This window comes from Vanellus vanellus, assembly GCF_965231255.1.
Source record: "Vanellus vanellus genome assembly, chromosome: 14".
In the NCBI taxonomy this organism is placed as follows: domain Eukaryota; kingdom Metazoa; phylum Chordata; class Aves; order Charadriiformes; family Charadriidae; genus Vanellus; species Vanellus vanellus.
Window position 1 is genome coordinate 3,523,313 of NC_138919.1, and position 21,224 is coordinate 3,544,536.

A 21,224-nucleotide genomic window follows, 5' to 3' on the forward strand; every position below is an offset into this window, starting at 1 on the left:
TAAAGCTTCTGCCGTAGTGTGCTTGGACCAAAGAATGAAAGGAACCAACTGTATTTTTTTTTCTGTTTCTTGAATGTTAAACTATGCAGGGAAAATATCCCTGCAAGTGTTTCATGTTTTCATGTATCTCTGCTTCTTTTCAATAAGCTGTTTTATCAACCCCAGTAGCATTCAGGCAGTCTCTTAGCTCGCTTTGTCCCGCTCGTTTATTGTCATGTTTTCTCTTGTGAGTGTTTGGCCCGGTAGATAGCGTGGGTAACTTCTGCTTCAGGATGCCCTTTGTCTTGATGTATTTTGAGAGAATCCAACTTTATCTGTCAGTTGGCGTGTGTCTGGTGGGATAAGCAGCATTACTGGAGTTGCAGCATTTAATGCAAGAAAAATGGAGGTGTGTGCTGCACTTTGCGTGTGCCTTCAGGGTTTGGGGCTTCTGATCAGATGTGAGGTGGTAACGCCAGAGACAGTGGATCTGTCCTTTCAGTTCCTTTGAAAAAAAGGAAAACACATATAGTATCTGCTCTGTTTGCAACTTGAAAAATCGATACATTTTGGAGGTCAGTGCAAGATTTGAGAACAAAACCATGGCCTCTGCTTTTGAAAAGCGTTGTCTGCAGTGAGGTTTTCCCTGATGAGTCTGATCATGCAGGAGGCAGGATGGGATCCTGTTTGCTCTCTCACCACTCTGTTGTGGTTTGGTGAATAGTTACACTGGCAGCCAAAGCTACCCAATGTTTTTGTTATAAAGCTGAATTTTCAGATCTCTCAAAACCCTGTACGCAACCAGATGAACATGAAAAAGAGCATGCTAGTTTCTGGCCTACAACTGAATGCTCGGTAAAGATGTTTAAATCGCCACATAAAGAGTTTCCAAGACATGTATTTGTTCCTGGCCTGTTCCTGGCATGTGTTTAAATCTGTTTTGTGTAGAGGGGAAATTTGTGGGGGTTATTGACACAAAAGTCATACTGTGGGTCTCAGCATACGTGAATGTAAAATTCCAGCTGGAATTTTCAAGTGCAAACTTGGAAATTTTATTTTAGGCCCCAAAAATTGTTTTGGAACAAAGTTTAAAGTCAAAGGAGGTATTTAGAAATTCAGCTCTCCAGTGTAGGTAAGATTAGCTGTTGCTTAGGATTGATTTGCAAGTTCATATATTTGCTCCTAACTTGGTATACATGAAAAGCTGCTATGGACCTTGCTTCTCCCTCCCGGCTGGGTCCCGCTGCCCCTCGTGAAGCTGTTCCCAGGCCTGCGTTCCCTGCCTGCGGGCTGGGCAGTCTTCTCGAGGTTTGCAAGGTGGTGCTAGAGTAGCTCCCTGTGGTATGGTACCCTTATGGTGTCTTTACCCATTATTAAGTAAATATAGTTACCTACCTAGGTGTATTTCATCTGTTGTCTAGATTTACAGACTTCTGTAAAACTACCTGAATGACGTTCATTGCTCTTATCTCCCAGCTTTCTGTTTTTTTTTTTTTTTCAGTCAAAGAAGTTTATAATTGCTTTCAGGCTGAACATGAGGGTCAGACTTTGTTGTCATTGCTGACATGTCCGTCATTTCCATTCTAGTCCTGTTGTCTGAAGTCAGCTTAAAGGCTTAACTTAGTCCCTGTGGTTTCCAAGAATGAAGAAACCATTTAACAGGCACATTTGTGATTTCATGTGACAAGCAGGAGCAGGTTAGGAGGAAACAAACAACCTAAGCAGAACTGAAGGAGTCCGTTATTGTGGAAACGTGCTGCTCATAACACTCCTTGCCCAGTATGGACATCTTCTTCTCTTTTTCCGTGGAGAGGTGGATGGAAATTAGTGATGAAAACGTTGTGCCCAATTCATCTTTGCCCTTTGCAGTTCTGGTCTAGGGAATTTTCCAATACTTTGTAGCGGATCTTCAAGAAACTCTTTTAACTTGAGATACTGCTGCAAAGTTAAGAGCAGAGGAGCAGAAGATCAGTGGGGTGAAATCTTTCAAATCCTCCCAAATCCTGGTAGGGGATAATGCTCTGCAAGTACAAGTTAAGCAAGTCCTTGCAGCTAGGAATCAGCCGGTCCTGTACCTGACAGGGTACAGTCAGTCTTTTCCCGTGGTGATGCTATTCCTGTGCAGGGGTGAATCTGGACCACTGTTTACATTTGTTATACATTGTAAATGCTGTGTGTATCTATTTTCTTCCTATTTTAGTCTCTGCACAACAGGGGTGGTCCGTTTACATATCAACAACTGGCTGGAAGTGAGTTTCTGCCTGCCTCATAAAATCCATTATGTTGCCACAAACTTTATACCCCCTGAAGCAATTGAGAGAAGCCTGAAATCTATCAGGTAAGAGCAAGCGCTGTCCCTCAGAGTGTGGCTGGTCCTTCCTCCCATTCCAAGTGCGGTGCCGCAAATGTCTGTGCTGGCACAGCCGGGGGGTGATGTGATACTGAGCTGTAGTGGTGGGGGGGCTGTGGGCTGAGACAGGACTCCTTGAAGCTGATGCCGAGGTACCAGGGTACTGCTGTATACGTGGTGGTGGGAAGCCACAGCCTTTGCCTTAACATTAGGTGGTTGTACTGAAAATGGGAGCTGATGCTGCAAGAGAGGTCTGCACTGTTTCCAGTCAGAGGAATTGTGTTCATTTTAATCTGTTGATTTAGAATTAATTTTGCTTTTAGAAGAGAGACAGCCCAGGCCCCATGATATCTTATTTCCTGCTCTCCATGTTTGCAGCTTTTTACCTGCAAAAGTGACTAATTCTTGCTTTCTTGCTTTCTTCCTTTCTTCTACTCCATTCCTTATTTCAGTAATGCAGATGAGCAGTTTTCAGACTAGTTCTCCAGGCTTAATTGTATGCCAGCACAGTGCAGTCATTTTTTTCCTAGTCACTGGGGCATCCAGTTACCAGACAACTCTCTAGCCCCTTTTTATGGGGAGCATCTTATCTTGTGGCATAAAAATAAGCTTATTCTGCACCCACTTACAGCAAAAGGATGATATTAGAAGTTCTTTTTTACCAGTAGATTGACCAGGTATAATGGTTTGGGAATAACTAAGCCTTCAGGAAAAGTTAGAGTTTACTGTGCAAATGTATTCCTTTTTTCTGCAGGCCGTACCATGCCTTATTACTTTTAAATGATGAGAAGTCATTGCTTAATGAGCTCCCGTTGGACTGCTCTCCTGCCCTGGTGAGAGTAATTAAAACTACCTCTGCTGTGAAGAATTTGCAGCAACTGGCTCAGGATGCTGACTTGGCATTGCTGCAGGTACGGGGAACTGTCAGCGGCAGCTGAAATCCTTTTAATTCACGAGGCGTTTTCTTTCTGTGTGCCAGTGGGTTTCTGTGGTACATGAGCACATCGGTTCTCTCGGTGTGCACAGAGTGCACAGAGAAAGCTTGAGCCTTAGAGCATGGGGAAGGGCTGGAGAGACAAAAAGCAGTGCCGCAGCGACAGTGCTCGACAGTCCTGTGGCCATGTCTGAATCACAGATTGCTGTGGGGTAGCGGGGGCATCTGGAGGTCTCTAGTCCACGCCACTGCTCAGAGCAAGTTTATTAAAGCAGGCTGCTCAGGAACTTGTCTGTTCAAATTCTGAATACCTCCAGGATACCTCCCACAACCTCTCTGGGCCCTGGTCCAGCATTTGACCAGCATCAGAGTGAAAAACTTCCCTCATATCTAATGGGAATTTCCCATTTTCCACCTTATGTGTGTTGCCTCTCATCCCTCTGCCCCTCTGAGAAGAGTGGCTCTGTCTTCTCTGTGCCTTCCCATTAGGCAGCTAAAACCAGAACAAATAGTACTCCTGACTTATGCCCCAGTGGTCTGTCTTGGTTCTGCCACGTTGATGTCTTTGTGCAAATGGAGGCATCCAAAACACAAGTGAAAGCTTACAGCTGCCATGGCCAAATACTGCTGCTTTCTCTGGATCTGCCAAGATCTTCCCTTCTAAAGAGTTCTGAAAGCCTCTGCAAACCTACCTATTGATTCCCCTTAGTATGTTTTACAGATTTTGCAGAGTCTCAGGAAGAAGCTCTAGTTTAGGCTTGGGCAAAAATGTTGAGCCTGTCTTTCCAAGCCAGCAGCTCTTTCTGAATGCCTTTCCGGTATTCACAACCAGATTTCAAATCTGAATTGCTTAGGGTGAGGTGACAAGCCCTTGGAAAGGGCAGTTTGTGCAGTGGAGGGAATGAGACTCAGTCACGTGAGACACAAGGCCACTGAGAGACCACTGCAGAAGACTGTGGTCATCATGGCCCGTTGCTTGAAGGGCCTGATAATTATATTAGATGATATAGGAGAGGGCAGAGCCACTCCATGCTTCTAAGGGTCAATTCAGACGCAGGGACGTGATCTATGCTCAGTGTGACAGGGGAGAAGAACACAGCTTGTCATCTCAGATGCTTCTGATCATATAGGTCTGTGCCTTCTCTTATTTGAAGGGAAAGGTCCTCTTTTGTAACAAAATTTCTAGGTCTGCTTACATTGGTCTGTGGTGTTACTTGGCATTACATAGCTATGGGGTGAACTCTGGAAATTCCCTACTGCTGCTGTAGTTTTGTTCTCCACAAAAAAGCAAAGTTAAATGCATCTAATGACACAGGCTGGATTTGATGTCTCGTAGTTGCTATTTATGTGGCTCTGCCAGAGCCATTAACAACCACCGACTTGTTTAACACGTTAAAATACTTTGTGTAATTCATTACTGAAATATCTCAGTGCATTAAAAAGGCAGTGTTGGTTTTCCTTTATGTTTGTGTCATAGTAGAGACTGATTCTTTTGTTTTATTTTTCATGTATAGTGCTTAACGCATTTTGTGCATAAACACCGATAGGTTTTTGGGGCATGAAAAGTAGCTAAACTTCTATTGATACAGTTTGAAGAAATTCTGTTAAGGCAGGAAATACTAAGTTGCTTAGAATGTGAAGTGAACCTCTGGAAATTCATAACCTTGTCAAATGCTTTTTGATGTGCCACATGTTACATTAAACACTGAATTTATTCTGAAGGCAGGGTGAAAGGATGGAACATTTTTCTTTCATTTCAGCTCAAACAAGGCTTTTCCGTCATTGTTTGGAACTCCTGCTGAGACTTTGAGTTTTGCTTTTTTGCTCTCCTAATTTTTTTCCCTGTTTTCTCGCTGTAGGTTTTCCAGCTTGCTGCACATCTCGTTTACTGGGGAAAAGCAATTATTATTTATCCACTGTGTGAAAACAATGTCTACATGCTTTCTCCAAACGCCAGTGTCTGTCTGTAAGTAGAAGGAAAATGAGCGACTTTAGAAAGAAAGTGGTGAGAAGTGCAGATGTGCTTTCCTTCCCTGTCTTACTGGAGACAGGATAGGATCTTTCTTCACGTATGAATTTGTTAAGACTATACAGAGCACAAACCATTACATGTGCCCAAACTTGCAAAGCCATATACGAGTTTGTGTGTGGTAGGGAGGGGTATCACAGCAGATCAATATGCGTGTGCAGTGATGTGGGCCTTGGAAGCAATATTTACCCTGTGAAGCTACTTTTGGTATTTTTAGTATGTTTGCTCACTGGATGTTCGTATCAGAAAGGCTGTATGATCCTGATGCCATATGGAAACATTTACAAAACAAAATACTTTATGATTAAGTCAAATCAATGCGCGTTTCATCTGGCACGCAGCACCACCTGAAATTAATCGAAAGTATTAAGTCAGGGTAGTGGTGCTATCACTATTGCATTGTTTCCCCTGATGGCATTTTGTACTTATGTGCCTTCTCGCAGACAGAAGGCAATGCAGCCATTTTGAGAGCAGGCAGCAGCAATGCAAGGGAGATGTGGAGGCAGTTGGGTGGGTATTTTTGCTCTGCTGAAGATTGGCAACCCTTTCTGTGTTGGATTTTGAGATGTTTTTAGAGACTTGTGTTGGAACTCAGTTATAGGAAAATAGTTTCAAATCAAAACTTCTCTGATGGAAGTATAAAAATAGGGCTGGAAGGGACCTTGAGGTCATTCAGGAACAACTGTGCCTGTCATATATGGCAGTGCTGTTCTTGAAGACCTTTGTAGATGGAAATCCTCAGACAGACAGTTTTCCTGATGTTTAGCTTAACTCTCCTGTACTTCTCATCAGCCATATTGCTTGTCTTGTCAGCATAGGCAGGGAGAACAGTCACATCTGCAGCTGCGTTTTGCATATTCAAAGATTGTGTGTTTATCCTGCCCATCTCTGTCTTCTCTTGACTGCCCAATTCCTGTTCCTTTGATCAGAGACCGCGCAGGTCTAGACTTTTTATAATTTTTATTTTTCTCCTCTGGATTCCCTCCACACCTTGAATAATGTGCTGGAGCTGTATGTAACGCCAAGATGAAAGTGCATTCACTTCTTGCTTACTCTTGCAGGATGCAACATGCCATAAACTATCCTTACTGTTTTTCTTGATCACAGAGAATATTTCATTTGGGAATTGGCACTTCTGTAATAATTAAATGGATAAATGTTACACTGACCAGCCATATAAAACTGATTTCTGCCTTTACCTCTTTTCTTGTAGTTATTCTCCACTAGCAGATGCGTTTTCTTGTCAGTTCCGGGGCCACAACCTGCCGTCGATGCTTTCCAAGTTCTCCCTCCCAGTGTCACTCTCAGAGTTCAAGAATCCACTCGCACCACCCGTTCAGGAGGTGAGATGGGGAGTGTACAAGAGCTCCTCGTTCTCCTGTTAATGAGAACAAGGAGTGGTGTTGCTTTTGGAGTACCTTGTCAGGAACCTGCTATTGCGGGTTTAGAAGTTGCCAATTACTGTGTTTCCAGCCATATGATTTGTTTTTTTTATATCCACATGCCAAAAAGCTATGGGGATGTTCAGGGTGAAGCTGTGTGGATGCTCTGTGCTAGCAAAGCACAATCCTAAAAGAAAAATCAGAATGTTTCTTTTTCTTGAGTGATACAGCAGGGAAAACTGAAGCCCCATTTGGTCTGTTGAAAACTGTCATAAATTAGTATGGCTGAGTGCAAGCTTGTGGATTCCTCACAATCACATTTATTTTTTTTATATTCCATCTGCTTTAAGTTCACAATCTAGTTTTAAAAGCAAACTGTCTATTCACTTAGCTTTTGATATGCAACTGGAATTGTTTAAAGGCTGTTACAGGAAGTAGACTCAGCATGTAGTCAACAGAAGTCCCTGTGTTACAGCATTAGCATTTTAATGTTCAGATTTGGGGTAATAATATACAGATTTTGGATTTCTGTGCTGTTTTTTGCTTACACATAGAACATGGCTCGCGGCATTTGTGGGAACTGGTGAAATGCAAGAAAGAGCTCAATAATGTGAGGTCTCCTGGCTGACACTGTTGTATCCCCAGATGAAGAAGGTTAGACTTCTGCACACAGCTCATTGTGGCAAAGGGAGCACAGGCAGATTTCTTGAGCTGATTCCTTGTAGTGTTGTTTGCTAGCCTTCAGACTTCGATGACTTGCTGGCTATATGAAATTAGCCAGTGTTCATATAGCTGAAGCTTAACATCAATTGTGCACACAATTGTGAGAGAAGAATTTGTTGTAATTACAGGTTGGCAGAGATTATGATTAGAGATAAAGATAACTAATGATGTAGCGTCTAATTCCAATAGTATGTACCGGTCAGCTGCCCCCTTGGGAGGCAGGGGAAGAGCAGTGACTACCGTTTTGTCAGTACTTCATTGTAGTTACAGACAAATCTGTGTCCTGAAAATTGAAGCTGAATTAATAGCATCAATTTTATTCTAGCTATAGTAACTTCAGGAGGCATTCTTATTCTTAGTACTCCTTTTAAAATTAATTACTTGCCTTAGTGCTTCTCCTTCAATACTTCTAGTTGTTCTCAGACATCCTACTTTTGTTTAAAATACCCAAATAAAGTCTGCCACTTACTGCTGCAGTTATGCCTGGAAACAACAGTGCACAATCAATGTTTGCCAGAGCTGTTGGAGTGCTAAAATGGCTCTTTCATAGTGTGTGTCTTCTCTCTGATGCTCACCTGTACGTGGTGGGGTCTAAAGCTCAACGGCACGGCTTGTTTTCATCGTCCTTTCAGCGTGTGTGGAAGGATGATCCTGTGAAAAGCAACAGAAGTGCCTTCCACAGTCTGAAAAGGGGAGCTGAGATCTGGGGTTGCAGAAGTCTTAGGGCCACATTGGCAAGGCACGTGGGTGAAGGTGGAGCAGACCACCATATGCTGGTGGGCTGTTGTGAGTCATGGCGAGCTTCTTTTTGCTAAAGCTAAGCTTGACAGTTGTTGGAGGAGTTTAGACTAGAGAGAGTTTTTAGATGTTTTCATATCAGTACATTAGTGTAGGAAAAGTATTTTCTTCTACTTTGATTTACCTATATAGAATTCTGTATTATTGTTTTGTTTGGAACTAGCCTTTTAAGAGAGATCAATCCAATCCCTATCCTGAGGTGGTCAGGCTCCAATTGTAATTAACAGAGATCTAGTCGATAGAGCAATTAATCTGATGAAATGTGGGTGGGTTTTCGTTCCACTGTGCAGTGATAAAAGATGCTGTACTCTGAACTGTAAATATTGTCAAATTGTATTTGCTTTGCCATTGAAAAAAATGAACAAAGTTGGGACCTTTCACTGTAATTTTGTTCTTTATGTACATAGGAGGGCATGTGTTTTTTTTTTTTAACTTTGAAGATTTTCACTAGTAGTCTGTTATCTTGTGCTTTTCATCATGTTGACGGTACTGTCTCTGTATTTCTGAAGGTCATCTGTGCTAGAAGGTCAGTACTGTGGGAAGGGCTCTATTTTCTGCAGAAACTGTTACAGTCTCATGGCATCCATCCCATTTGATTCTTGTCTTAAGCATGGGATTGGCTTCCTCCTTTTGGCACGTGCTTCTGGATGGGCAGAGAATATGGAAGGCATTAATAAAGTCCACAATGGGAAAGCTGTTAAAGAGCCCTTCCTCCTGATTTTATACCAGGTCGTACTGCCTGATTTGAAAGAGGACAAAGTTATTCTTGTTTGCTTACTGTTATATGGGTGAAGTTGCTCCATTCCTTTGGGTAGATGAAAAAACTGTGACACTGGCATTTTTATACTCAGGGTGCTGTGGTATTTTTTGGCTGGTCGGCGGTACAACCAACCTGAAATACCCTGAGCAAAAACAAGGACAAGACTGCCTTGAAAGATAGAGTGTGTGTCTACATTCTGCTTTTGGTGTCTGTCTGTTGCGTAAGTAGGAGATGCCCAGTGAGTGGTGTCTGACCAGACTGCCAGTGCTCTCAGCGTACCCTAGGCAAGAGGCAGGAATTTTTCTTGAGCCTGTCTTCTTGATTTCTTGATGACTGCTTATCATCTTGCCTGTGATGACAAGCAGTATATTGCAGTTGAGCTCTTTGGTGGCTGTATATCTATCAGTAGTCTTGTGGTTATAATTTGAAAAGATTTCTGTCTTTGTGTAGTGATTTCTATGCTGGTTTCCCTTTCTCTGCGTTTAACCTGCCCTGCTTGGATAGCAATGTTGCAGCAGCGTGAGGATGAGCCCACGCCTACAGCTCAGATGATCTAACGATATCTCGGTGCTGCCGAGAGGAGGCCCTGTTTTTCCTTTCCTCTCTCAGGTGTGTGCACTCATGCCTTCCTCCTTTCCTTCTTCCCTTTACACTACAGCGCTGGCTCTTGTCCAGCTTGATTCTATTCACTTAACTTGTGTCAGCTGCAGAAGTTTTCTGCCAGGTTAGCAAGTGGAATTCCCTCAGGGGGAGATCCAGCAAGCTCCAGGGCTGGCACAGAACAAGGGAGGCAATTCTGCAGGTGGGGATGTGAGTGAGGAAAGCAGAAGTGGCTTTCCCCTTTTCACAGTGGCCAGTTGTCTGTTAGCTCCCCCATGCTGTGTAGCATCACCTGACCTTGGGACTGTCCTGAACAGCAACCACTTTAGCTCGTGCTGCTGGTGCTGGATCTCATCAGGGTGTGGCCATGGGGTGAGGAGATCCTGTGTGCTGATACAACAGGGAAACTCATCTCGCCTTTTAGTGCTTTTACTGGAAAAGAGGCAGTTTGCATCTCCTCTACCCCACCCCCAAAGAAGCTGTCCTTCCTTCTGCTGCCTGTGCCTGTTGGTTCCTGTCCCTGTGCTCTCCTCTTGCATGTGTGGCACAGCCTTGATGTGACCCCAGAGGACACTAGAGTGGAGCTCTGGTGGTGTTCAGTGTGGTGCACACCCCTTCGTAACCGCCTGTGAAAGCACAGAAACTCTTGGTGACCTGAAACCTTTAGCTCAACACGTGTTCATTGACAGACTATGTGTACTAGAATGCTTTAACATGCTTTTCAGTGTGAGGCTTTCTCGTACAATATCAAAGTTTCTTCACCCAGCTACTCTGCGCTAAGTTTCTTTGCAACCCAAGAGACAGGGGTGATGCTTGTGGCTTCCCCTCCTCTGTGCATTATGGCCTCAGCTAGTTCATCTCTTTCAGAAGAAGGTATAATATCTCTCTGCCCTGCCATGAGGAGCAAACGTGGACTTGCAGGGGGGATCTTTCCAGCCATAAGGTAGAAGGAGTGTACCTACGCGAATTAGACATCCCATTTCATCCCTATATCCCCGTCACTACAATATAGCTCTTTATCATAATGCACATTGTTATTACTATTGTAGTTATCTAATTTCCCTTGATGGGGCTAGAATAACTTTGGAAAAAAACAGATGGGAAAGTATGACAGCTGCAGCTGAACAAAATACGTTTAGTTTTTCACTTTTGTTTTAATAAGTCTGGCCATGCTGTTGGGAGAAAGGCACCAGTAGACCAGGGCTCTGCCTGATGCATCCGGAAAACGTGCCGTGCTTTGTGTAACAGCTCCGTGGAAAATGAGCGCGTATGTCAGGGGATGGGAGTGGGAGGGGAGCTGCATGCAAATACTGAATAGGCGGTTGTGTCTTCTGAGAGACGCACTGCAAATAGGGCTGTTCTGCTGGGCATCTGGAAGGCATTAGGAGTCATGGGAGCTTTTATTGGCAGAGCTATGGAAGTAGTATTAAGGCCCATTTATATTCAGTTGGACTAGATATAAAATCAAGGCTTTTCTGTGTGACAAGTTAAAAAATATATGGCTTTCTAGGTCTAAATGAAGGGAATAGTTAAGTGCTCTCAGCAAAGTGAGAATTCAAAGCTTTTACATAATGATTAAAATCGCAATACTAGACAATAAATGTTTTCTCCTACCCCTACTTAATAGGGGTCTTCAGAGTCTGTTTTCTATAAAATAGGGTGAAGTTTTAACAGCTTATTTGTGTTTCATAAAACACTGTGGTTTGAATGATAAAGAAACTTAATATATTTCAGCAAACATCCATTTACCCCAGCGGCTTTGAAGGTGCTACTGAGCCAGGTTGGCACTTAGTTCTCAAGTCAGTCCTTGAGGTTGGCATGTGTTAAATCACTGGTTAATCCAGACTGGAGGAAGGGGGCTCATATACTTTGGTAGCCAAACAAGCTGTGTTTTAACTAAGAGTGTATCCTCATGTAGTGAGAAGGAAGCTGGGATTGAGTGCTTCTGGGTTGCTGTTTTCCCTTCCCTTTCTTGAACCTGTTGCTAGTCCCCAATAATCTTGGCGTTTTCCATCACTTTTAGGCCCAGGAAAGAAACAGCCTTAAAGAATCCTTGCAGGAAATGCATTTTATTTAATGCATTACTCAAGAGTTTTACAAATGCTCCCTTTGATTCCCAGAGGGAAGAGAATAATGAATGCTGGATCTTGTCCCTCCTGGACTTGGGGCTGAGCTGTCCTCTGCCTGTCCCAAACTGCCCAGATGGGCTGACGTATAGTGCCCATGTTTTCAGAAGCTAATACATCTTCTCTGCTTTTGTCAGTAAGCACAAAGCAATGTATTGTTACCAACGCCTTCTGTGCCGCCTTGCATGACAACATGCTCTAACTTCGCCTGGGGCCTGCTGCGCCATGAGATGGGGAGAAAAAGGGGATGGCAGCGAGCTGATCCATGCCAGCGGGAGCGGTCCAGATGCTGCGGCAGACAGGACCCCCTCAGAGCAGACTGGAAAGAGGCGGCATGGGGAGACGGAAAGGATTAGAGGAATATGGATGAAATTTAGAGTTGATTGTTAGTTAAATTAAGCAACTAAAAATGTTTCCTTTTATATTTCCATCACGGTCCTGGTGTTTCAGCCAAAAAAGGCTGGCTGTGGCTTCCTACAGTGCCAGATGATTGACTGAGTGAGTGGAGGCAGTCCTGGGGACTGAAGCATGCCCTTGCCTGGGAAGCTACTCAGCCCTTTTTGGCTTCAGCAAGGAACCCAGCTAATCAAGTAGACTGAGACCAAGCACCAAGATAACCCTGTATCTCTGAGGGAAGAAGAGCGTTTCCAACAGCCAGAGCAGCACAGATGGTGCAGGGAAGCCTTCTCTCCTGCAGACCTGTCTGTAAGCTCCATCAAGAGGAGCAGATGGAGAATGGATGTAAATTCAGTGTTTGTGTCCGGAGCCAGGCAGCAAAACATATTAGCAAAGCTTCTGCTAGACCTTATCTGTGAAAACACTTGCTACTTTTGGTAAGAAAAGGGTTTAAACCTGGAAAAGGTATTTATGCGTGGGGAGGACAAAGTGGAAATGGTGGCGTGAGGCATGTTTGCAGTGATGGCACAAAGTGCACTGCTTCAGGCATGGTGCAGGACACTTCATCGCCTAGGCTTTTTTCTAGGACTACATTTTCAGAGGTACCAAATTCCCGCTGAAGTCTACCTTATTATAGATAACCGTCAACAATCACCATTCTCTCGTACCTAGGGATGATTGTTCAGGCTCACTTCAATAAGGAAGAACAGTTTTCTCTAGTTTTCAAGTCAGTCACAGCTGATCTCCAGCTCTCCCACCTATGGCACAAAGGCATTTGGCAATTGTTGTACAACGTCACACTTGTCAAGCTGTAACGCCACGTCCGCTTGGCTGCTTGTTCCACTGAGCCATAGCTGCTGGCTCCAGGGCAGCTTTCCAGATGTTCGCACAAGAGCGTAGAGGTGAAGGTGTGGATGCAGAATTGGAGAGTGTTGGATAAGACTTTCCATGCACGTGGAGCTGTAACGAAAGCAAGTAGCTATTTTTGTAATTTGTGGAACCACCAAAGTGACCAGTGGAAGCTGGTCTAGGTCAGGTCGTACGGAGCAGGTTCTGCAGTGCTGTCTCACTGTCTCCTTGAATTGCCTTAGATTTTTCCAGGGTTATTTTGTGCCATGAAGTGTGCAGACCTCTTTCATTTGATGTGAAACTAGCTAATCAGACATTGCTGCGTGCCAGCAGGTTGGAAATGTAAGTAAAATAGATGAGACATCTTTCCATCCAGGCCTGCATCTGGAAGGAAGGTTTTTAGCAACGTAATCACTGGAGTAAGCCTCCTCGCCGATTTCAGATGTTAGCAAAACACTGTGCATTTGGTATCTTTTGCCAACCTTCCTCTTCTGTAGATTTTCCATTAAACATGTAAAATGAATTATGGCTTTCCTGAAAAAGATATGTTTGAAGGCGATCCCAGATAATATGTTTTAAGATTAAAATCCATTCGGGCCCCAAAAGTGGTAATCCCTGAAAAGACAGGGTGTGGGTCTGTCTGCAAACAGAAGATGTTTCTTTTGTGATTTGATAGCAGAGGAGGAACTGAAAATTATAAGATTTATGGAAAAAGGAAAATTATGTGGGCTGATGAACTTTGGTTTGGGGCTTTTATTGAGATTTGGCCCATTAGCCTGATGATTAATACAGCAGAGAGAGCTTCCTTCTCAGAGTCTGAGCTCATTCTGCATGTGTTTCACCAAAACAGTGTTGGTTGCTATGAAATCCCCAAACAGCTTTTGTCAGTGAATCGGTGTTTTCCGAGCTGTTAGCTTTGGGAAGGGTTCCCTCCAGTGATATGAAAAGGCTTTTTGTGCAGAAATTCAGACACGTTGATGCGTTTTGAATGCTACTCCAGAACTCCTGCAAGTAGGCCATGCCAAGAACCTACAAATACTTGTCCCTCGTTCTGCCCCTCTGCTTTCAGCCCCGCTCTGGGGACATTGTGCAGATCCTCAGCTGCTGTAACACAAAGGTGTTTTGCCTGTTTGTTTAATATGAGCGTCATCTTGGCACTTTTGAAACTCGCGCCTGTCTGCAAACACCGTGGTGCCTTTATAAGCTTGGCCTGTCCTATTATTGCAGAGGGATGGTGAGCAAATGGGGGGTATGAACCCTCTGCGCTGAGAGGGGACTCCTTGGCAGCGGCAGGCTGCTGTCCCTTGCCAAGGTTTCTGCTGCCGTTAGCGCTATTTCTGCATCGTTTGGTCCTGGCGGAGCTCTGATCTCCGGAGTCTCTCCTGTGGCTTTGCAGCAATTTCCTGTCTGACAGAGAATGGCTCCTGGTTCTGCGTACCTGTCTTGGTTGCTTCAGCTCTGCCCTGCCACCCTGCCCTCTCCCTGGCTTTCTAAGGGAATCTGAACTTTAATCTGACTACTCTGGGACTAACCCTTCGGTGATTAGTGATTTTAGTGGGTCTTGTTTAGAAACCAGCAAACTGATCTGGGGGCTCACACTGTTGGGCCGTGGTCATCAGCATGCATCTGGTTGATACATTTCCCATGTCTGCTCTCTCAGAAGGAAGACTATCCCAGCTTTTGAGCGCCTACTCAACTTGTTTTGTTAAAAGAGGAGCAAACAGCTCCAGGTGGGGTTGTATGGCTCTATTTGTGTGGCTATTTACGTGGTGAGGGCATTCAGCTGTGCTGGTGGAACATAGCAGGTGCTGCAGCTATGGCAAAGGGGCAGGGCTGGCTGGCTCGTTTGAGCTGTGCTGGTCAGTGTTGCGCAAAGACATGTTGGTCATTAAAAGTTCGATTACAGCCTAAGCATCCACAAAGGCTTTGGGTGTGATAAACATGCGTGCCTGGTCACCTTTTTGTGACTGGAGAAGAGATAAAACTGTTGTGTGGTTGAGAGCATTTCTCCTTGTGACTTCTTAATCACAAAGCTTAGCTTTTGTGCATTGTTTTCCTCCTGTATTTTATTTCTCGGGTGTTTAATATCTCATTTCTCACTCTGCAGACTCAGCTCATTCAAATGGTGATATGGATGCTCCAACACCGGCTTCTGATTCAGCTTCACACTTACGTCTGTCTGATGGTGCCGCCAAATGAGGAGGATTTCCGAGCCCAAGATGAAGACATGCCTTTTACTGCCAGAGTTGGAGGCCGAAGTTTAAGCACCCCCAATGCTCTCAGCTTTGGTTCTCCAAGTACGAACATGCTTTTCTCTGTTGTTCAGACTGCAGCCTGCTTCTAGAGCTCCCCTTAGCAATGCCTAGAGTAATCAGGCCTTGGTAACAAGACAACTCGTCTTTGCTGGAGTGCTTGCTAATTACATCCAGCCTTTCTTAAAGTTAGAGATGGGCATTGGTGAAAGTCTTAAGGGCTATTAGACCTTAAATTCTTGTTTTTAAAAACAAGTAGTGCTTTGTAGTTTGCCAAGTTCTTATTTGGTCATGTAAAATATTTTTATCAGAGGTACTTCTGTTTTTCCAAAGTGACTTCCTATTTCCTTTCTGTACTCCAGAGTAACCGCCATATGCTTCTGGCTGCACCGCTGTTATTGCATGAACTTTGGTTTTCAGTAGAGGAAGAAAATTGTGAGAATTTGTTTCAAACAGCATTGGTTTCTGTGGGCTGTAGAGCCACCTGAGGAGATGCAGAGCTAGCTCTCGTTCTCACAAATGGTTGATTTCTGTTTGTGTCTCCTGACTTCTTTAGTCTCCTCAGTACCATTCTTCAGGGTGATTCCAGGAAAGCATTTTTTTCAAGAGCGTAAATCAGATACAATTCTGAAATCCCCAAACTTTCCTGCCTGTGCTGCTATGAGCAGCATTCTCTGAACGCCACTGAGGTTGGATATCAGGAGAGGTTCTCTGTACAACTTTCAGCTTTACAGAAGTCACGAATTAGGGCACAAATCTTGGAACGTGAGTCAGATAAGTCTGCGATCTGCTTATTCTGGCTTATTCACAAGAGGATATTGCTTCTTGGCCTTTCTTTCTGCTTGCTCCCACCTTCTGTGCTGTTATGCTTTTCATGTTACCACTTCACGGTATTCCAGCAGAGCTGGCTGGGAACTTTCTGTTCAGATGTTTTTTATGGACTGTTTACGGTCTCCAGAACTACAATTTTCCACATAAATTGATGATTTTGTTGAAACATTTGACTTCCCCATTGAGAAAATTGCTGTGTTGTCATATGACTAATTGCAGATACATGTAGCATTTCGAGAGCCACTTTACTTGCTCTACAAATCTGAAGGGATTATTTTGAAAGACTGCATAGAAACAGCCTGAATTGATAATCTTTGCATCATTACGTTGAGGAATATAAAAAATCTGTGTCTCTTTCTTTCTTTCCCTGATAGCTAGTAGTGATGACATGACTCTGACAAGCCCTAGCATGGATAATTCCAGTGCGGAGTTGATACCTGGTGGGGACTCACCCCTAAATAAAAGGATGACAGAGAATCTTCTAGCAAGCTTGTTGGAACATGAGCGGGAAGCTATCCTTAACGTCCCTGCTGCCCAAAATCCAGAAGACCTCCGCATGTTTGCAAGGTAAGAAATGAGGAGTGCAGAATATAATCTTTTTTTTTTTTTAATCCTTGCTGTTTTATTGAAGGATTGGTGTGGACTCTGAGCAAATCCCTTTAGCTTGGGATTTTGGAGGAGCAATTCTTTGGGGTTTGTTCCCCTTATACCCTTTTCATCTGTGCACATCAGTTTTTAACAAAAACTAATATATGTGTTACAAGAACACTTGTTAACAAAGAGTCCTGGATGTGTGAGGGAGCATCAGAGAGTACGGTTGGACAACACGGGCCTCACTGTTTGCCTGCCAGTTTTCCCGTGTCTACACATGGTAGACATAAAACTGCATAGCCTGAAAAAACCTTCTAAGCCTGCAAAGCAAAGACTCAGTCATGCTGGTGCTGTCATTTTGTGTCCGTTGATATTTCCAAGCCAGCTATCCTTTATTTTAAGGTTTGTAAACTCCATGCAAATATGAGACAGAGACAAAGAGCAACAGGTACAAAGCCAGTCTGAATATTTTTACAGAGCAGTCTAAAAAGGTTTCCAGGTCTGTTTTGCAGAGATGAGCTGCTCATTTGGTTAGGTTAGTTAGGTTAAAGTCATTAGGATGTGTGATTAGTAGCTCCCAGTTTTGTTGTTACAAATTTCAACACAACAAAAATATGCAAGATGTGGTTGTGCACATGGTAAAAAGCAGGATTACTTCCTAACCAGCCATCTGGAAAAAGGTGCGGGGAAAAACACTTTTTCTTCCTGAGCATTTCAAAACAACAGTGGCATCACTGGAATGCAACTTTTACTGGTTTTCATACTTGTGGAGCAGAAAACCACCTGAAGGAAGTATTGCAGCTTTTCCTATACTTCCCAGATTCAGTTGGTAATCCCCTGGATACCTGGTTCTTGCCCTAGGGTGGATATAGTCAAGGAGCCTGGAGAAACTCTAATAGCAAGAAAATACTTTTGTCTGCGGCAAAGTTTGCTGCTGTGCTGTGCTCAGGTATTTTCATAGAGCTCTGCCAAGCTTGTGGGTAGTCGCTGCTCTCTGAATTACTCATCTCCTCCATCTTCTGTAAACTCTTCAGAGGCTATTCTCTGATCAAAACGCAACGCTTTGGCCATTTCAGAACTTTGAAATGTTTTTTTCCTCATTACCTAAGTCATTACAAAACCAGTGAGAAAGGAAAGTAAAACCAAAATCATAGTTGGTGATATGTTAAGACAGAATTTGTGGGTGACGCTTTGGACTAGTGTAGCGGCAGTGCAGATTCTTAGTTATCCTGGGGAGAGGAAAGGATTTCATGATTGCTCCCCTATCACTTCCCTCATCTGGGTAAAACAGCCATTTGAAAGCTTTGGAATTGCAGATGCAAAAAAATTACTTCGATTTCTTCATAAAATCAGCTGCCGTAATGAGGCAGCTGTCTTAATGATGTGTATTTTGCAGTTTGCTGATGCACCGGGTTCTTTTGCAGGTCCCTGGGATGGTTTTGCTAAGTCTGAATTTCCCCTCTACTATAGATTGAATTGGCAACTGCATAGCTTACTCGTAAGTCAACAGTGAGGAAGAGAGAAGATACGATAAACAAATGGGTGCTATGGGTAGGATGCTGGAGTGTACAAATGGAAATGTTTATGCAAGACTCTCTTGGTTACTGGTGGTTTTATGAGACACCAGAATTTGGAGGTTGTGGGTGTATTTTCTCTCTTTTTGTGCCACAAACAATCAGAGATGAGTGTCTGCGTAAACCTATTGCTCTTAATGAAAGTGTAAACAATTGTGGAGAAGCCGCTGTGGTGCATGAGCTGATCTCCCCTGTTACCCTAATACAGGTTACTGCATCGGCTCTTCTTTTTGCTTCATTTTGAGGAATAGCAGCCTAATGAGGGCTGTGCTATTGCAAACTGCTCTGCTGTGTCAGCTGCCTCCCAGAACAAACTCTTGCTATAAACGCATAGTTAGTGCACTAAATATACTGCAACTGCCCTTCCAAGCGTAGTTTTGTGTGCACACAAAGGGCTGGGCTATTTTCAGCAGAGCAATAAAGTTCAGCCCAATACATTTTCTTGTGTCTATGCCTCTGAACGCCTGTTATTCATTAAACAGATGGCAGAAAGAGCTTGTGCCTGTCCATTGCTATGCACAGTTGGTATTTGCAAAGCAGAAACCTTAAGGGGAAATAAGGAATACTGAAGCTTGGCTCCAGCATTGGCTGCAGTAACCCCCTTACATTGAACAGGAATTGAAATCCACGTTCTTTTCTTAGCTGCTGCTGGAGGAGGGATGGCATGTCCTAGAAGTAAACTTAAGAAGGAGAGAGGCTCCTTTTGAGCTAGATCTTTGGTAATGTACACAAAGCGTTCCTCACTGCACATTAAGCAGTGCTTTTAAAGACAGTTTGAGGCGTCACTGATGGCTTCTCTCCCAAGCCATGGGTGTGGAGTCACTTTCAGAATTTTTTTGTCTTGCTCTTAGATTGGGAGATGGAGTTCCTTTCCTACATAAAGGAATGCTTATTGGGGCCACTAGCTGTGGACAGTTCTGCTCCATTTTCAAGCAGTGCTGGTGGAAGGGATACCTTCTTGGCCAGAAATAAGCTCATTTTATTTGAATTACTAGTCTGAGATAATCCTTTTGGTTTTTACTGTTTACAAACACTACACTGCTGTATGGGGGCAGCTCTTGTAACTTGAAGAGAACAGTGATGAGCAATGGAAAGCAATTATCTTCATTGCTGCATCTGGATCTGGAAGTGCACATCTGTCAACAGACATATCTGTGCAGCTTCAGAAGGACTCAAATGCAATGTTACTGCCCCAAGAAGTGCTATCTTATGTCCCGTTTGGGTCCTATAAATGTTCAGTGCTCAAAAAGGTGAAGGTAGTGCCCATCTGCACCAGACTTGTGAGCCCCAAGTTACATCTTTGTAGATTCTAGTTGGACTTTTGGGAAAGCTTCTTCCCCAGGAGGGTGGTGCAGCCCAGAACAGATTACCCAGGCATGTGGGGGGATCTCCATCCTTGGAGGGTTTCAGAGCTTGGCTAGAAAAAGCTACAGCATTGGCAGTAGTCCTGCTGGAGCAGGATGCTGGACTAGACTTTGGAGGTATCTTCCAGCCGGCATTTTTGTGATATTCTTTAATATCCTCTCTAGCTTTTATTGGAGTGGAAAGTATTTCATCTTGACCAGTTACAAATCCAGACTCTTTTTGAATATAGGATAGATTTATTTATTGGAAAACTCCTGCTTAGTCTGTGTTGCTGTCGAAAGCTAGGTTGTAATCATTTGCACAGGAGACAGCTGTGCCAGGAGATGAGAGCATGGGCAATCACAGTGAGCAGCTTTATGAAGGGACAGAATATTTAGCTTTTAAAATCTTCAAAACCATTTTTTGAACAGTAATACAAGTTACAAGATACAACCCCTGTTAATACCTCAGGGAACAGTCTGGTTTTGACACATGCACAGACAAACCCACCATGCCCCTGCTAATGGCCTCTTCTCAGTGCACACTGGTTGCCATTGGCCCAGGGAAGGAAGCCAATTAGCCTGATTTAAATACCCAGTGGGAGATACTGCAAAAGGCAAATGTGTAGCCCAGATAGTGGAAAGGTAAATACAATGGGAGCTTGTCCGTCTGTTGTTTGTTTGTACGGCAGGTACAGAGACGTAGCAATTATGTTCTACATAACGGTGCCAATCTGAGAGCTGGCAGAGGAACATGGAAGCAGAAGGGAGTTTGCAGTGTGCTGGGGGCTTACATTTCAGGAACGAGATGGGGGTGAGAGGAGGGACATGGCAAATCGGGAAGCAGAGAAACACAAATGGCAGTGGACTGGAGGTAAAACCTACGCTGTGCAGAGGGAGGGTGTGATGGAGGGAGACTTCCTGCACAGTGACTCCTTTCTAGGCACCCGTGAAGGGTAACAGGTGGCAGGAGTGCCTTGTCTGAGCAGCAGAAGACAGCCAGGCAAGCATCAGTCCTTCAGGGAGAGCATGAGAGGTCCCATCCTACTGTCATGTGAAAATAGGCAGGAATGCTCTAAGGGATATGTGGTGTCTTTCAAGGGCTGTTCCAGCGTGGAGACTGTATGAATGAATTGGAAAACAGATCTTGTCGTCTGTACTCATTTTTACTGGCAGTTGGCATGAAGCAGCAGGCCAGCATATTCCTAAGCTGCAGATGGGTATGGAAACACCAGCAAAAGCTGCCGAAGCGCAAAGCAGAGCGTGATGTCTAATACATGCGGACGCACGTCCGTCTGCATAGCTGGGGAAGTGATTCTGGCATATGCATTTGGGCCTTGATGGGTAGGAGTACTTGAGTGGCATGTGCAGAATGGTTCCTGTGTTTGGGAGGTTGTTATGACAATTAAGAGACTGAGCAGAAAACTCGAGCTTCGTCTGGAGGACTGCCTCCATGCTACAGCTCTGAAGGGTCCCCGGGGAGCAGGTCCTCAGCAAGCGGGGACTTGCTGCAGGGGTTTGTCTTAGATCTGGCTGTGATTGATTGTGCAGAGCTGAGGTTGTCTGCTGGCTGTAGCATGTTGGTGGCCGGCAAAGGGGTGTCTGTGCTGCCTCTATTTAAAGAGGACTGGGAATTAAGAAGCCAGAGTGATTTTAGCTTAGAACTTCAGGATTTTGGGGGCTTTTTAACTCCCAGAACTACTCTGT

The 21,224-nt window shown here is 44.0% G+C and overlaps 1 protein-coding gene across 1 annotated transcript in view; it reads left to right on the forward strand.

Annotated features, from left to right (window-relative positions):
* Positions 1–21,224, forward strand: part of NPRL3 (NPR3 like, GATOR1 complex subunit) — a gene marked incomplete at its 5' end in the record, with an annotated part of 44,557 nt that overhangs the window by 22,055 nt on the left and 1,278 nt on the right. Inside the window, 6 exon segments of the mRNA XM_082490800.1 lie at positions 2,180–2,317; positions 3,084–3,240; positions 5,123–5,229; positions 6,506–6,635; positions 15,034–15,223; positions 16,384–16,576. Coding sequence (XP_082346926.1) covers positions 2,180–2,317; positions 3,084–3,240; positions 5,123–5,229; positions 6,506–6,635; positions 15,034–15,223; positions 16,384–16,576 — 915 coding nt within the window.